This window comes from Ictidomys tridecemlineatus, chromosome 12 (assembly GCF_052094955.1).
Source record: "Ictidomys tridecemlineatus isolate mIctTri1 chromosome 12, mIctTri1.hap1, whole genome shotgun sequence".
Classification (NCBI taxonomy): Eukaryota; Metazoa; Chordata; class Mammalia; order Rodentia; family Sciuridae; genus Ictidomys; species Ictidomys tridecemlineatus.
Window position 1 is genome coordinate 106,465,089 of NC_135488.1, and position 17,607 is coordinate 106,482,695.

Genomic DNA, 17,607 nt, shown 5'->3' on the forward strand with positions numbered 1-17,607 from the left:
GGCCCCATATAACTTAGTGACACCCTGTCTTCAAAAAAAAAAAAAAAAAAAAAAAAGAAGAAGAAGAAGAAGAAGAAGACCTGGGAATGTGGTTTAGTGGTTAAGTGCAGATGAAGATCTATCAGTCTTGCATTGTCTGTCTTCCCCACTCTCCCAACATACACCTATTTCAATGTTTTGTCAGTCAATATTCAGTGTTATTTGATTATGCTTATGTGATTAGTAGTGGCGGCTACACATTGTACATTATTACTTTTGTTTTCAAAGTAAAAATCACGAGTCTCATATAAACGCAAAACGGACACGTCAAAGTTTTATTTGCTCCTTAGCGCGGTTCCAGGAAGGTGTTAGAACTGGTTCTAAGGAGAATTTAAAGTACTCACCTATACTGTTTAATGGGGAATGGGAAATTTATGTATAAATTGATGCTAAATGGCTTTTTCCAAAGATGGGTAAGATTCAATATTAAGTCCAGTAATAAACAAGTCTTAATGTATACAGCACAAAGAATGGTACGTGCCCCATATAATCAGAATACTTGGATGGATGTGTGAGACTATGGCTGGGTTTTCTTTGAAGACACAGGTAACCTATAATCTTTTGATCCACTTCAATGTTTCACTTTTCTTTTAAAAAGATCACTCTTTATAGTAAAAACCCAGCAGCTAAGCAGCTCTTCCACTTTATCTTGCTCTTTGACAGGGTGGGATGATATTTCTTTGCTCGCACCAAGGTGGTTTCAGAACGAGGAAGGGCGGGAAGAATTCTAAACCTTTATCCTCCGGGAAGCCCTTAATTTCAGCGAGAGCGCGCAGGGCCGCTCCAGGGTTCCCCACAGGCACCGCCCTCTTCCTGCTCAACAATCGAGCCGCGCGCACAGGTCACGTGAGCGGCCTAGTCCGGTGACAAAGACAACGTGGCAAGGACAACAACGCTCAGAAAGGCTCTTATGCCCACTTTCTGCCATCCGTTCCATCGAATTTCTCCCTCCTCTCATTAGATGTTTCTTACCGGTGCTTTCTGAGGGATGGTGAACTACCAGGTTGCCATCAACCCAAACTACCTTAGACTCACAAGGGAGCCCTTGCCCTCACCGACCGCATGCCGCTAAGGCGAGTAGCACTTCTTATTGGGCGTGAGTTCCTGTCAATCTCCAGGTTTTCCCCAATCGGAGACCCGGTCCATACACCGTTCCTCATTGGCTTACGGGCAGCGGAAGGTGGAAGAACAGCTGATAAGCGAAGGTCGCGCGAGAGCGGCGCTCAGTGCTCAGTGCGCAGGCGCGAAAGACCTGGCTAGGACCCGGACCAGGGGCGGGCTTGAAGACGCGTCGTTTGCCTTTGGAGACTGTGACTGAGCTCCCCGAGTTCAACCGCGGGGCGGAAAGCTTTTGTCAGGGACTGGCCAAGAACGCGGCCCGCGAGATACCCGATGGTGTCCATGACTTTCAAGCGGAGCCGCAGCGACCGGTTCTATAGCACCCGGTGCTGCGGCTGTTGCCATGTCCGCACCGGGACGATCATCCTGGGGACCTGGTACATGGTAAGGGCTGGCGGGCGGGTAGGGCCTCGCCGCCCGGGGAAGTGCGCATGTGCGGGAAATGGGGGGCGCCGGGCCGAATCGGGAGGGGTGGGGCTGGGGACCGGGGTGTTGGGTGGGGCGGGAGAGGAGGGGGAGTTGTTTTTTTTTTTTTCCTCCTGTTTTAAATGCTTTGTCTCTTAATCGAGTCTGGGGACCTCGAGAGAGACTTGTCCAAGAGATAGTTCCGTAGCAAGAAGTTGAGGAACGTGGGCTTTGGAGAGACGAGGCTAGGCGGATGGAGGGAGGGGGCTGCTAAGTTTCAGTGGGAATTCGGTCATTGTTTCTGTACTTCCGCCATCTGAAAGGCAGTTCCCTCTTCCCTCCGCACCTTGTGCTCCCTGGAATTTAAAAAAAAAAAAATATATATATATATAGTTTTGTGGATGGGCCCTTATTTTATTTATTTACATATGGCGCTGAGACTCGAACCCAGTGCCTCATATGCAAGAAAAGCACTCTTCCATGAGCTACATCTCCGGCCCCTCCTTGGAATCCCCCCCACCCCCCCAAAAAAAGTAGTGATGTGTGCAGCCTCGTTCAACATTGTCTAGTCTGATGGGAAAGCAAAAAGCTCCAGCTATAACCCAGCTTCATTTGTGTCCTGGACCTTGATGTAAGCAGAAAGGCTTCTGTTGTGAATTTGAGAGCTCTTGGCGGCGATACCAGTTTGCCAGGATTTACACTTGATCAGTTTTTCCCTGGTGCAACCAACCCCTGCCTGCTTTTCTTACCAGATGCTCCCGGTTTTGTGAAACATTTTGTTGAGAGCCTGTTCTATTCTGGCCACAATATGCAGGCATTCTCTGGTTTGCAAGATCTTTATGATTCTGTCATAACCAGATGGGAATGCTGTTGATTAAGTGGTTCACTAGTAATTCTTATGTGATTTCTGACCAGTCTTTCCAGTATCCGTTCATATTAAAGCTATTTGCCTGTGACGTCTAAAAATGTGATTCTGTTTAGGTAGTTTTAAGTTAGTACGACTTTACAGATGCTTTGACTAGCATCGTATGTTGTCGACTCAGCTACTTTCCCTAATGACTGATTTTGTGTGTGGGTGGAGGAAGTGGTATTGGTGATACTGTGCAGTTTTTTGTTTTTTTTTTTTTTACTGTGCAGTTTTTGATAATTATGTGAACTGCAAAAGAGAGACTGATCCCAGACTCCTTTTTGCCTTTTTCTGTACTTACTTTCCCACGCAGCGTCTTGAAATCATTAGTAACAGTTTGGGCAAACACCAGATGAAAATCATTTTCAGGCAGGCAGATATTGTTTCTTGGCCCTCAAGGACTATCTGACCTCCACATTGTTCCTGACTGTCCTGTTGTTTATTTATTTATTTTTTTGCAATCTTCTTTAATGTACATTTTAAAAGAAAATAGCAAAACTTGAATGTGTAGGTTTATTTGCTTGTGCTAAGCCTATTTTCACGTTTCTTGTACTTTTGTATTCAGAAAAAGGCAGGTTATTGGTATTGTATAATTATATCACATTTCATTCAGAAACTGGCTCTTCCATATTTTAACTGATTTGTAATACTGGACATCAAACAGTTTAGGTTGTATTTCTAACTTCCTTTTGTTTCTTCTCCAATTTGCTAAGGGGCTGAATCCTTAATTTCTTTTGTTTGTCCGTAAACTTTGTATTCCATTCCCCTAAATGAATAATTCAAACCTTTAGGATTATCTGGTCTCTTACTCTACCCCACCCCCATTACCTCCAGAAAATGACCTGCCCCCCTGCTTAGCAAGAGTCCATCCAACAGCCTGGGACTCTTCCTGCAAACTTCCTGTTGCTTCTCAGATCCTTGCCTCTACTCAAAAGAACAAAGGACTTCTAACTCCTCAAGAAGAAAATAACTGTGGTCCTTATTTCAGCCATCCTAATGTAATTGGCTGTATTTCTTTCCACTCTATTCCAGGCAGATTTTTTTACACTGTTGACTTTAGCTTATAAAAATGAAAAGAAGAGCAGGATAAAGTAGAAGTTGTAAATAGGAAACTCAAGGTGCAGAGAGTAAAACTTTAGTAAGGGCATTTATTCTTAATAAAATAGGGAGCGAATTTAAATCTGTTCCCCCAGTTGAAGATCTTGTTCCATGCTTTATTTTCACAATTTTTAAAACTTGCCCTAGGTGTTCTCACTTTGCATGGACCTTTTCAGGTTAGTAGCAGTTGTAAACCACTTAAACCAATTGATCTGTCTTGAAGTAATAAAAGATTTATTGACCATTTTCAGTGTGGAAGTTTTGGTAGATACACAGGAGTAAGTCAGGAGCCCTGTGTTATCTTGTGTATTTCTGTTACTTGCTAAATGTTGTCTTGAACACGACATCTGCCCTTAAGATGTTTTTGTTATTTCAAAGCACTTTGTTATTACAATGGAGAAGGAGATAATGATCAGTGATATCAGATTGTAATCAGATTAAGAATGGAAAAAGGTCATTGGTGGTTTATTACAGTACTGCAGGTGACTTTCAAAAGTGTAACTTAAGTACCATAGCCATATAAAGATAATTTCTACCCAGTTGGGTCACAAATAACATTTAGATGTAGTCCCATACCTCTAAACAAAGAGGATTTGTCCAAACTGCATTTTTTTGCCACGCTTTACTAAGACTGAAAAATAAGATGGGGCCTAGAGAGGTAGGATGTCACTTTACTTTGTCATGGTACCCTTTCTCCCTCCCTAACTCCCTAGCCTCCATGGTAGCTCTTTTTTCATTCCAGATGAGGCACTATAAGAATATTTATGAATCTTTTCAGTTTACCTGGGCCAAGGCTTTTGAGGTTATGATTCCTTTCAAGCTTTTGGAACTTGAAACTGCAGCCCTCTTCTGCCGGGACTAGATACTATGTCAATGGCTCTGTTTGGCCCAGTATTATTGCTTTCTAGCTATAGCTTCTACTAATGTAGTATTAAGGTGACTATAACTCTGTCTACTAAGATATTAATTGTACGGTTTTTGAATAGTTCTGTGGGATATAGAGAAAGCCAGGACCAATTACGTGTGCCAGAGGTACTGGTCCAGAAGTGTTAACGTTAAGTGTTTCAGATTTAAAAAGCATGCCTGGCTTAATGCCTGGTTAAGAAGAAATTTCAGAATGAGTGCAAGTTTAAATTCTTGCAGTTCTAAAATTGTTTTTTCTGTTGTTTATTAAATAACTTGAAACCAGATTATTTTAAACAAATTTCTAATGAGGTATAGGCTCAAATTTTTATTGAATGATTTTAAAAGGGCTTAAAAATCAGCTGCAGAAAGTTTCCTTCTTTACAGTTAATAGTATACTACAAGAACATGTTTTGAGAACTTGTAATGTTAAGTCTTGGAATATTAAATCCATTTGTAATGTTAAGTCTTGGAAAGACTTAATATGTAGCTAATTTTTCCTGAGCATCTCTATAAATAATCTAATTTTAGGTACTTGGGAGAGAAGTGAAGACAGATTGCCTCAAGCAGTGTCCTCTCTAGTCCTCACCCAACTCCTCTAAATAAGTAGAGCTTGAAGCTAGTGTCTTCCCTTGCACCTGCTGTTTTGTGCTTCAGTGCCATTGAACATGCTCTTTCTTCCCCTGAACTGCTCTTCCCCAAATCGCTTTTTAAAGACTTTATTTAGGAAATTTTCAGACATGCAAAGGTAGAGAAATAGAAGTCTCTGTTTACTCATCACCCACCTCAACTATTAACAACATTTGCTAATTCCAGATAATTTTTTAATGGTTAGCTCAAATATTTTTATGGTAAAACTTTCTGTACTTCCTAGCTAGAGGGGACTGGTTTCCTCACTGTGTACTTGGCAAAGTTTCTAAATACCTACTGTATATAATTATTAAACATTAGTATGATTATCTTTTTTCTTATTTCTCACATCACATGTCCTCCAGGACTAGGGATGTAGCATGTAGCTCAGTGGTAGAACACTTGCCTAGCATGCCTATGGTGCTGAGTCCCAGCACAACAAAAAAAGAAAAAACAAAGTCTTCTTTGAAGGGAGGAGGGGGAAAATGTGTATACTAGCTAACTTATTATTTAGAACATTTGAGGTACCCATTAAACATTCATGAAATAAACTGTCTTTGCCAAAAAAAAAAAAACAGGATTAACAACAATACTTTTTTTTTTAGTTGCCAATGAATCTTTTTTTTTTTTAATTATTTATATGTGGTGCTGAGGATCAAACCAAGGGCCTCACACATGCCAGGCAAGTGCTCTACCACTGAGCCAAACTCCAGCCCCACAACAATACTTTTTTGTATACATTAAAAATTTCTTCTAAAGATAGTTTTAGTCTCTATTAAATAGCACTTCTTTGCTTAGTTTTGTAGACTGTTCTCCTAGAGGTGCTGTCTGCCTGTAAAACCCTTATCATGGTGCTCTGAAGCAGTATATTGTTTAAAATAATGATTTTTTTTAAAGTACCCCATTCTCCAGGATATATCATATGTTGGGCCACAAATCAAGTCCTAACAAATTTTTAAAAAGTAAATCCTATCAAAAAAACTTTCCCTGAATGTCTTCTCTGATTTAAGGGGGGGGGATGTGACTCAAAATGGGGTAGGGAGGAAGAGCATAAGAAAAAGATTATCACTAAATAGGGAAGAGAGGTGGGAGGGAAAGGGAGGGAGAAGGGGAATTGCACGGAAGATGGAAGGAGACCCTCATCGTTATACAGAATACATGTATGACAAAGTGAGGGGGAAAAAAAAAGAAGTATGTGATTGGGTAGAGAGAAGTGCTGGGAGGGGAGGGGAGGGGAAGGGGGGAAAGGAAGGACAGCAGAATAAAATAGACATTATTATTGCTGTGTGTATCTAAGTGACCGCATGACCAATGTGATTCTGCTACCTGTACACTCAGAAAAATGAGAAATTATACCCCATCTGATTCAAATGTATGATATGTCAAGATCATTGTACTGTCATGTGTAACTAATTAAAACAAAATTAAAAAAACACCTTTCCTATTGACAGTCCATAAAACTAGAGATAATAATAGGAGGAACAATGGAAGTCATGAGAATTAAACACCATTCTCCTGGAACAACCTGGGTGGTGAGGAAATGAAAACATTTCTTAACAAATGAAAATAGAAACTACCAAAACCTATGGAATGCAGCAAAAGCAGTGCTGAGAGGTACATTTATAGCAGTAAATGCTTATATCAAGAGAGTAGGACATTCTCAAAAAAGCTAACATTACCTCTCAAGGAACTAGAAAAACAAGAACAAACTAAACCCAAATCCAGTAGAAAAAGAGAATAGTAAAGATCAGAGAAGAAATAGAGACAAAAATAGACCAAAAAAGGAGTTGATTTTTTTGAAAAGGTAAACAAAATTGGCAAAGCCTTAGTCTAAGGAGAAAAAGACTCAGAGATGAAAAGGGAAACATTACAATTGATATTACAAAAATACAAAGGATCACAAGAGACTCTTAACAACTGTATTCGAATTGGAAAACCTAGGTTGAAATGAATAATTTTTCCACAGCTGAATTTTGTAGAATGCTTGAAGAAGAATTAATACCAACTCTTTGCAAATTATTTTAGAAAATTGAAAGGAATTCTGCCAAACTCAGTCTACATTGTCAGTATCACCTTGATCAAAATGAGATAGAGATGCTCACAAAAAAACTACAGGGTGTGTTCTTGATAAACATTGCAAAAATTCTTAACAAAACACAAACCAAATTCATCAGCACATTAAAAGATAATTAATTCACTGTGATCAAGTGGATTCATCCTATGGATGCAAGGATGGTTCAGCATGCGGATAGATCAGTTAAGTGTGATATATCAACAGAATCAAGGACAAAACCCATAATGAGTGTTTTAATAGATACAGAAACATTTGATAAAATTCATTATCTTTTCATTATAAAAATTCAACAAATTAGGTATAGGAGGAAAATACCTCAACATAGTGAGGGCCACATGTGATAAACCAACAGTTAATACATGCTGGATGGTAAGATCTGCAGCCAGATGGGATGCCTGCTTTAATCCTTTAGTTCAATGAAATAGGAAGAGTCTTAGCTAGAGCAGTCAAGTAAGAGAAAGGAATAAAGAACATACAAATTGGGAAGGAGGAAGTCAAATTGTCCCTGTTTGCAGATGACAGAGTCATATATGTAGAAAATCATAAATACCTTGAGAAAACTTTTTAGAATTAAATTAGTAGAGCTTCATGATATAAATCAATTTAGAAAAATCAGTAGCGTTCCTATATGCCAGTAGTGAACTATCTATTTACAGTAGCTACACAAAACAAAAAGCCAAGGTGAAAGACCTCAACAGTGAAAACTATAAGATACTGGTGGAAGAAATTGAAGAGAAAACAAATAGAAAGACTCCCTGTGTTTATGGATTGGAAGAATTAGTATTGTTAAAATGTCCAAACTGCCAAGGCCATTACAGATTTAATGCAACCCTTATTAAAATAATGTCATCTTGTGCTGGGGATGTGGCTCAAGTGGTAGCATGCACCAGCATGCGTGCAGCCCGCGTTCGATCCTCAGCACCATACAAAGATGTTGTGTCCGCCGAAAACTTAAAAAAAAAAAAAAATTTAAAAAAATAATGTCATCTTTCGCTGAAATGGAAAAATCCTAAAATTTACATGGAACTACAAAAGATCATATAGCAGTCTTGAGCAAAAATGAATAAAGCTGGAGGCATGATACTACTCAACTTCAAATATACTTCAAAGCAGTAGTAACCAAAACATGGTGGTACTGTATAAAAATAGAAACAGACTGATAGAACAGAATAAAAACCCCCAAATAAGTGCACACACTTAACAGCCAAGTGATTTTTAACCAATGAGCTAAGAACACATCTGGGTAACACAACCTTCAATAAATGATACTAGGAAAACTGGATGTCCACATATAAAAGAATAAGATTACACCCCTAACTCTCACCATGAACCAACAAACGAAAAAACCCTTAAAATGGATTAGAGGCTTAAATGTAAAACCCGAAACTATAAAAGTACTAGAAGAAAATACGGAAAAACACTGACAGTCTGGACAATGTTTTGGACAAGAATGTAATCAAGCAACAAAAGAAAAAAATAAGCAAATGGAATTACATCAAATAAAAACTACAATAAAAGAAATATCAACAGAGTGAAGAGACAGCATTCAGAATGGAGAAAATAATTGCAAACTGATAAGAGATTTAATATCCAAAATACATAAGGAACTCAGACAACAGCAAAAGCAAATAATCTAAAAATGGAAAAAGGATCTGAATAGTTATTTCTCAGAAGATACAGAAATGGCCAAGAAATATGAAAAAAAGTTCTTCCTTACTAATCATCAGGGAAATGCTAATCAAAACCTCAGTGAGATTATCATCTCACTCAATTATAATGGTTCTAATCAGAAATCTCAGCAGCTCAGGAGGGGAGGCAGGAGGATGGCAGGTTCAAGGTCATCCTGGGCAACTTCGTGAAACCCTGTCTCAAAATAAAAAATTAAAAAGGACTGGGAATGTAGCTCAGTGGTAAAGCCCATAAACTTTAGAGAAGGCTAATTCTCATCCTCATAAGATTTTTATATAGAATCATTAACAGGACTGATTCTGAGCACTTAAAGGCAGTGCTGATCATATAATCAACTGCAGAAAGCTGAGAAAGTAAATGTTTAGAATGTCAAAATACAAATCCAGAAAATCATGATGGACAAGAATGTAATTAAATGAAATTCAGTTACAAATTACATTAAGACCTGTACTTGGGCCTCTGAATCCATCTGTACGTATCAGCTAACAGCTGGTAACTTAGCAGGGTCAAGTGTGGAAAAAAGCTAGATATTTTAGGGAGTTAACTCTTACCTGATATTCAGTAAATTTATAAAGCCAGTGCAATTTCATGTTGCATTAATTGAAATTTGTTAGCTAGAATGGGGAGCTGAGATTTGTATTCTGATGATGCTTGATCTTAGCTCATTTTGATAGTGTGTGCCTCAAATAGAGCTTATGAAAGGAGGAATGCAAAAGAGAAATAGTGGAGTAGCCCAAAAACATGCCAGGTAGAGGAATCATTAAAGGACCTAAATGTTTATTCTAGAAAAGACAGTATTTAGGAGAGCACATTGACTCAAAAATCATAGAATTAATTAAGACCAGTAGGTGAAAGTTAAGTGGCATAATGAAAGCCTTATTATGCAACTCCAAAGGAATGTTGATCTCCAGAGGAAATGAGCTCTCTTGGCAGTGGCTAGGGATGCTGTGGAGTGATTTCAGGCATCTAAATCAACTGTAGCTTCTTCAGACATAGAAATTCTGAGATTCATATAGGAATGAATATGTGCCTCTGAACAACAGGAAAAGTTTGTAATTATTCCCTAGTTTTAGTTTTTGTGCCATTTTATTCTGGTGTATTGATATTAACATAGGGTTTAGCATCGTATCTTTTAATATTAAATCTGTACTTGATAAAATAATTTATTTTTAAATTATTTTCATAGTGGTAATTGCATATCCTTTAACTCAGGTTGGCCCCTATCATTTTTTATCTTTGTTACTTTAAAACAATTTTCAATGTGGAACAACATCTAGAAATTTTGCTAAAGACTTTTTCAATAGTAATGTATTTGATAAAATGTTATCTTTCATAGGTGGTAAACCTGTTGATGGCAATTTTGCTGACTGTAGAGGTGACTCATCCAAACTCAATGCCAGCTGTCAACATTCAGTATGAAGTCATTGGAAATTACTATTCATCTGAGAGAATGGCCGGTAGGTATTTAGTTGAAAACAAAATATTCCCTTATAAAAATCTATAAAGCCAGTTTAATTTGTATGTATATGTTATTTAGAGCAAGATTGATTAAATTATACTTCAAAAGATTAAATAAGTTGCATAATAAGATTAACATAAGCTCAGTGATGTTTAAACTACTCACTGACACAGGAAAGTATTTTGGTGAGTTTTTTCAAAGATTTTTGGTAAGCATTTATGTCAGAAGATTTAATGGACTACTACATTTTTGTGAGTTGTGTAGTTGTGTACCTCTACAGGAGGAAGAGAGAAATAAAAGTGAAACGTAAATCTTTGAGTTCTAGCCAACAAACGTAGTTGGTATGGGAGATTTGCCAGTGGAGCAAATGTACTATTACAAAATACATATAATACAAATTATTTCCCATTCACATGTATATATTATATTATAGGATCTTAATTCTCAGATTTTTAGTTGTATTACCTCTTAATGTGAAGTTCTGAGTTACATTACATTTATGGCCTTCAATGATCCATTAATGAAGGTTTGTATTGTTACAGGGCTAACTTCATTTTCCAGGAGCCAAGAAGAATTTTGTGACTGTCATATAACTTAGTACAAAAGCAGCTAACCGTTGTTGGCTTTTGAAAGTGATTTTTTAAGAAATGATTTTTCAATGGTTTTTTAAAAAGTGATTCTTCTTAGATTAAATTCTTTAATTGTTTTGTCAACTGTGGTAGGAGAAATAATAAGAACATATTATAAATAGTCCTTTTTGGCATTTATTTTTTCCCAATAGTCTGTTTTTATTTGAAAACCCAAAAGAACAGTAAAAAATTTCAGCTATTTTTTATAATTTTAAAATTTTACTCTAGGTCATAAAATTTTAATTAACCTGCCAATGTCATCATTTACCCTGGCATGTATGTTTCTCTAAAAATGAGATAGAAAAGGGATTTAATGTTTATTGAAATGTTTACTGGGCTATATCTGTAAAGTCGTGGGTTTACCACATATTGTGTGAATATTCTAACTGCTTTAAAGGAAATCAGATGGCTTTCATTATTATATTTTGTTGATTATAATTGTACTAAAGCCCCTATTTTTAAGAGAATAAAAATTTATAGTTCTTAGTTGTATGATAGTTTTTGTTTCTTTGGATGACTTTTCCACAAACCCAATAAATTACTGATCATTGACTTGATGACCAATTTTAAATAATGATTTTTGTGATTATTTCTACTCAGCTAAACAGGATTGGCAGTCAATATATACAAATCACTTTCACAACATATACAAGCTCTTTTTCAAATATGCATCTAACCTCATCCACTTTCACTTTGGAAATGTGTTAGCTACGGGGAGACCGTGAATGTCACAGTGGTTAGAATCCTGAAGTTTTTGTTTAACCCTTATGTTTTGTTTGTTTTATTAATTCACAAGTACTGGAGTGTCTGTCATTGCAGGCATTAGATGCCTTGTTATTAATCCAGTGAAGGATTCTGAACATCATTGTTTCAGAACTTCAGAAATCAAAATAAGCATGCAGTTTCCCATAACAGATTCTTAAAAATGGATTATTTGAATTCTAAACTTCGAAGTTTGTTAATACCAATATCCTGTTGAACTTCACATTTTGTTTATAACTGAATTCTTATAAGTGACATTCTGTGTCCCACAGCAGAAAAGTCCTTTAAATCCTTAGTATTCAGCTATTCAGTATTCCTCAAGAAAAGATAAGAGATCTGATATTTAGTGCCAAATACTGAGGATGTTTGTACTGCTCAGTGGTGAGATTATATATATATATATATATAATGTATCCAGTGATATGAAAATTTAGTAGTAATTTTAATTATCATTACTAATGTCCTTCAGTTTCTTAATATCTCTCTGTAGTTACAAAATTAATTATAGATGTGTGCCAGAAAAATTAAAAATCAAGTGTGGTTTGAGTCCTTTTTAAAAAAATTAGTGAACGTGGGTTAATAGAGGGAGGGTTGGAACACTCTGGAGAAAGAATTGAGGCACCAAGAAGAAAATAGATCTGCATGTACAGAGAAGCCAGAGTGCAGGAGTAATGAATTTAAATGTTTGGAAGGAGGAATTAATGGAAACCTGAATTTCAGGTGACATTTTACCTGAGGCAAGAGGTAGCCGCTATAGTTTTCTGTTTAATACAACAAATACCAGGTTTTCCTTCCAGTTAAACTCTATTCATGTCACAAGACCAAACTTTCTTTCATATGTTTTCATGATTATCGAGGCCGAGCTCATCATTCCTGCTTCTGGTACAGCACTTGCCATGTTGTATTGTATTTTCCTGTTTGCACATCTTCAGATTTTTGAACTTGTAAAGGCATAGGCACCTGTCTTCCTAGCAGACCACGTAGTTCTTGTGCACCCTAAACAAATATTAGAGATTATTGTAGCAATTAACAAATAAGAGCTTGAATGAGTTTCTCAAGATTCATTTTTTAATTCTAAGACTTAGGTGTGTTTTGTTGTTTTCCTGTCTTGCTTAGCCCTTGATCTTTTCATAGCTAATTTTGAAAATATTTACATTTTAACCCTTTTGGCTAACTGTAAAACTTTTTTTTTTTAATAAAGTATTTTGTTTTGTTGTATAAGTAGCTTAATTGATATTTGTTTTTGTTTTCTTAGATAATGCCTGTGTCCTTTTTGCCGTCTCTGTTCTTATGTTTATCATCAGTTCAATGCTGGTATATGGAGCAATTTCTGTAAGTATGCCGTCTTTTCAGCTTTTAGAGTTTGAACTTTACTGAATCTGCTTAGTTATTTCATACATTTGCTAAAAATCTGTGTTCATTTTCTTCTGCAGTATCAAGTGGGTTGGCTGATTCCATTCTTCTGTTATCGGCTTTTTGACTTTGTTCTCAGTTGCCTGGTTGCTATCAGTTCTCTCACTTATTTGCCAAGAATCAAAGAATATCTGGATCAATTAGTAAGTTTGTGTTAATTAAACTATTTTTTTTATTTTAAGTAAAATATTTTAATTGCTATTCTGAGATATCCTTACTGTTTTTAAGTACCCTCGTGTTTTTTCAAGTGTCTTAAAGTAAGTATTATGTTAAAACCTGTTAAGATGAAAATACAGTACAGTATTGCAAATTCTTAAAGGTGGGTCATGCGGAAGAAGTAATTCAGTGGTTTTTCTTTAACTATATACTACAGGTATAATAATTTGACCGTATTTGGCGCTCATTAAATGATGGTGTTTTGTCTTTATAGACATTCATAGCAAACAACTGAGTGCCTATGATGTTCTTAGCCCTATGCCAGACATCATTGGTGAATGGTGTGAACACAAAGTTGACTTCCCTCACTTTAGGGACCATATGATGTGTTTGGGGTATTAAGATATATGAAGATGTTGTCTGGGATAATGAATTAGAGCTGTCACACAGTCTCAATAAGAACTTAGATTAATGCTGTATAGTGGGGCAGGTAACACTGGGCTGAAGTAGCCAAGTAGAACCTTCCTGAAAGAGTTTTGAAAGGAGGTGTGGAGTCCAGAGAGATGATGAAAATGTTCTAGAGAAATATGAGTCCTTGAGGCAAGAAGGAACATGGTACAGTCAAGGAACTGAGAGATGGCCATGTGGCCGGCATCAGATGGCAAGTGCGAAAGCAGCAGATGTTGAAGCAGAAGAGAGTAGCTGGGAACAAGGCCTGTGGCTTGATCACCTGTAGTTAGAAGCTTCCTAAGAACTGTTCTCTGGTCATGTCATCTCTGGCTAAAAAATCACAAGTGGGGCCCCTGCCTTTTAGTCTAACAACCTTAGCATAGCCTTCTCCCACACACTGGCTACATTCAGTACATGCAAAGGTACAAAATGAATTTGCTCTTCCTTTTATCCACCATTTCCCCACCTCTATTTGATTCACTTAATCTCATGTACTGCCTTTGTTGGCCAGCTTATAAATCCTGACTTCTTTTCTAATGCTTTCTCCCCACACTTAGCTCATTGCTTTGCTCACAGCCAAGGTTGAGTATTTGAATGAATATAGCTGATCCTTCTCAGTAGAACATAGTATGTCTACAGTAAATTGTATAGTTGTGCCTGGCTCTTTGACCTGTGGAGTGCCTTCTTTTTGCCTGATGAAGAGTTGAGACAAACTACTTTCAGAAAAGTTATTTTCTCTAGGATTAACTTCCTAATGGAGTTAGGTATATCTCAGTACCTACTGATTTACTGACCTAGGGACAAATCCTGGGTTCCATATAGGAGGTTGTATTTTACCAAATATCAGCACAATGGTGTTTTGTCTTTATAGGCATTTATAGTTTTTAGCTATAAAAACAGATTCCACACCTCCTTTCAAAACTCTTTCAGGAAAGTCCTACTTAGCCACTTCAGCCCAGTGTCACCTGCCCCACTATACAGTATCAGTCTAAGTTCCTATTGTGACTCTGTGACAGCTCTAATTCTTTATCTCAGACAACATCTTCATATTACTTCATAGAAAGTTAGGAGAAAATAAGCTTAGTTTGGACTATTTAAGGAATATTCTGGATATTTAAACAAGTGTATTTTAAAGTAATTAAAGATAATGGGACTTATCTTTGAATTATCTGAGTTGAAGCCTGTTTATAAAGTTTTATTAGACTATCACTTCTGACTTTGGTGCCTTTTATTTTATTTTATTTGGTACTGGGGATTGAACCCAGCACTGAGCACTGAGCCACATCCTGAATTTTTTATTTAGAGACAGTAATCCTGAATTACTCAGGGACTTGCTAGGTTGCTGAGACTGAGATCCTCCCACCTTAGCCTCCCAAGCCATGCATCACCACACCCAGCTTTTGTTTGTTTTCTTAAAATGCTCCCTAGATTATTACAGAGTCCAGTTGCCCTGACTGAATTGTAAATTGCTTGTGTATGTTTGTTTTTTAATAGCCTGATTTTCCCTACAAAGATGATCTCCTGGCATTGGACTCCAGCTGCCTGCTATTCATTGTTCTTGTGTTCTTTGTGGTATTTATCATTTTTAAGGTAAGTTGCTAAATCTGTAGGTGGTGAGACTTAACACTGCCTATCATAACCTTTACATTGCCTTATCTCCTCAGAGGACACAGTAGCTTGAGGACTTATGGTGACAATGTTTAAAAGTAGTAGAGTTAGCTTCCAGAAGCATCCTCTGTCTTGTTGCCAGAGAAGGGTTGAAAGTGTCAAGATAATTCCACAAGTGAAGAAATTTTTCTGTTTTTGAAAGTGGTTCATGATTTGTATTGGAAATCTGTTACAATTTCCAGCATTCACAACCCCAGAATTTCCTTTGCAACACAGGGGTTAATAGACCTAAGTTGAAACCCCGACTCTAGTTTCTTTAGGAAACTTCTGACATTTAAATGAGAACCAGGAGTTGAAAAGGGCCTGTCTGGTGCTAGGTTCTGATGGAGAACATGGTCGGACAGTGTTGGATGTCACCTGCATTTAAAAGCCATGTCACCACACCCAGCTTTTGTTTGTATTCGTAAAATGTAATCTGTTTAGTTTCTGGTAAATTTTGTCTCTTATCTTTTCAGGCTTATCTAATTAACTGTGTTTGGAACTGCTACAAATATATCAACAACAGAAATGTGCCAGAGATTGCCGTGTACCCTGCCTTTGAAGCACCTCCACAGGTTAACTGCTGTTTCTTTTGTTAAAATAATGCTAGCCATTATTAATGGTTCCAAAAGAACGTGAAGTTTTAACTTTCTTTTCTGTGCCATGACTCTAGTTTGGGGCATGAATAGCTTAAATTCCATAGGATTTAGCATTTCCCAGTTGGAATCCTGGGTACACAGGCTAGACAGTCCCTACACTGCCCATTGTGTCTAGTTTCTGTTAAGTTTATTCATTAGTGGTCCCCATGAGTGCTGTATTTGTGGGTGGCATAAGATAGAAACAACTGTGCTAAGCTTGTTTAGCCTGTGGGGTTTCTGTGGATGGATTAGAATACTGTTAACTGAAATTTACATTGTTTAAAAAACAAGCCCTGTGATCCAAGGAGGAGCTAACCTGTCTGTGGGGCAATGACTGGTGGGTTCTGGAGTCTGTTGAGGAGGACTGTGTCTGGGAGCCCTCTAATTGCTATCAGACTATCTTTCCAGATTTTCAACACAAGGTTAGAATGCCACCTCCCTATGGATATGCCTGGCACCCTAGAGGACATGGTGGAGGTTCAGGCTCCTTTGATTACAGATTCTGATGAAACAGACTCCAGCCTCTTACTGGAGTCTTCCTATAGTGTGGTTCAGTGAGGCTCTGTCACCCAAATCCTCAATTCCTGAGGTGTCAATGGCACTGATACTTTATTGGAACAAGGGGAGAGCAGGGACAACTACTGCCTGTCAGGAAATCTTTGTTGCCTCAGAGTTGGTCAGAATTAGAGTTAAAATTCTTGTTGTTTCCAGCCTTAATCCATCATGTCTAGCAAACATAGGTCAGATCTCAGTTGCGTGGAAAGTTGCCTGTTTTTCAGGCATCTCTATTCCTGGGAATTGTTGAGCTAACAGTTTCTTCTGCTCTTCTCTGTAGGTTTGTGTACCTTTATTAGGAGATAGTATGAAAGCTGAAAATCATTTCAGAAAGAATTTCAAGTTTCATGTAGTTTTTTTTCTGTCTTTTTAGTATGTTTTGCCAACCTACGAAATGGCAGTGAAGATGCCCGAGAAGGAACCACCGCCTCCTTACTTACCTGCCTGAAGACGCTCTGCCTCTGTCAATAAACCCTATACCAGCTTCTTGTCTTGTTTATTTTACAGAGTGCTGCATTACAGGGCTCTTCAAACTTGTTTGATATAAAATACATTGTCTTTTGTCTAAGCATTTATTTTCAAACACTAAGAAGCTTTTTGAACATTCATTAAGTCTTTTTGTTTTTTGTTAAAGTCTATTACAATTTAATACTTTTCAGAGACAATCTAGCATAAAAAGAACAAAGTGCCATTGTATGCCTTTAACTGGGGGTGGGGAGGGAGTATTCTCCACATATTTTCTTTTTTAACTTTGCACTTTCTTTATATAATGGTTTGTATCTTGGTTATTTGCTGCCCTGGATAATTTCAGGAAGATTGAATTCAGTATTCAGGATGAATGAATTGGGTATAAGATCTGAAGTTTTCAGCTAGCTGTAAAAACAGGAAAGATATATAACATTTGACTGGACCGTGGAAGATGATGATTGCATGTTTCTAATTTGTATGTTTCCATCTTTGTGATAAGATGCTTTAATAAATCTCTTAAATATTTACTATTGTCATTGTTCAAAACTTTTTTTTGTAGATAAAAT

General features: G+C 37.2%; 1 protein-coding gene across 1 annotated transcript; it reads left to right on the forward strand.

Annotated features, from left to right (window-relative positions):
- The first annotated feature begins 1,293 nt into the window (after nt 1-1,293).
- Nucleotides 1,294-17,057, forward strand: Laptm4a (lysosomal protein transmembrane 4 alpha). The gene is made up of 7 exons (XM_005322612.5): nt 1,294-1,542; nt 10,201-10,321; nt 12,970-13,046; nt 13,148-13,270; nt 15,228-15,323; nt 15,857-15,955; nt 16,947-17,057. Exons 1-7 carry the CDS (start codon nt 1,432-1,434, stop codon nt 17,019-17,021), a joined length of 702 nt encoding a protein of 233 aa, XP_005322669.1. The 5' UTR covers nt 1,294-1,431; the 3' UTR covers nt 17,022-17,057.
- The last annotated feature ends 550 nt before the right edge of the window (nt 17,058-17,607 follow it).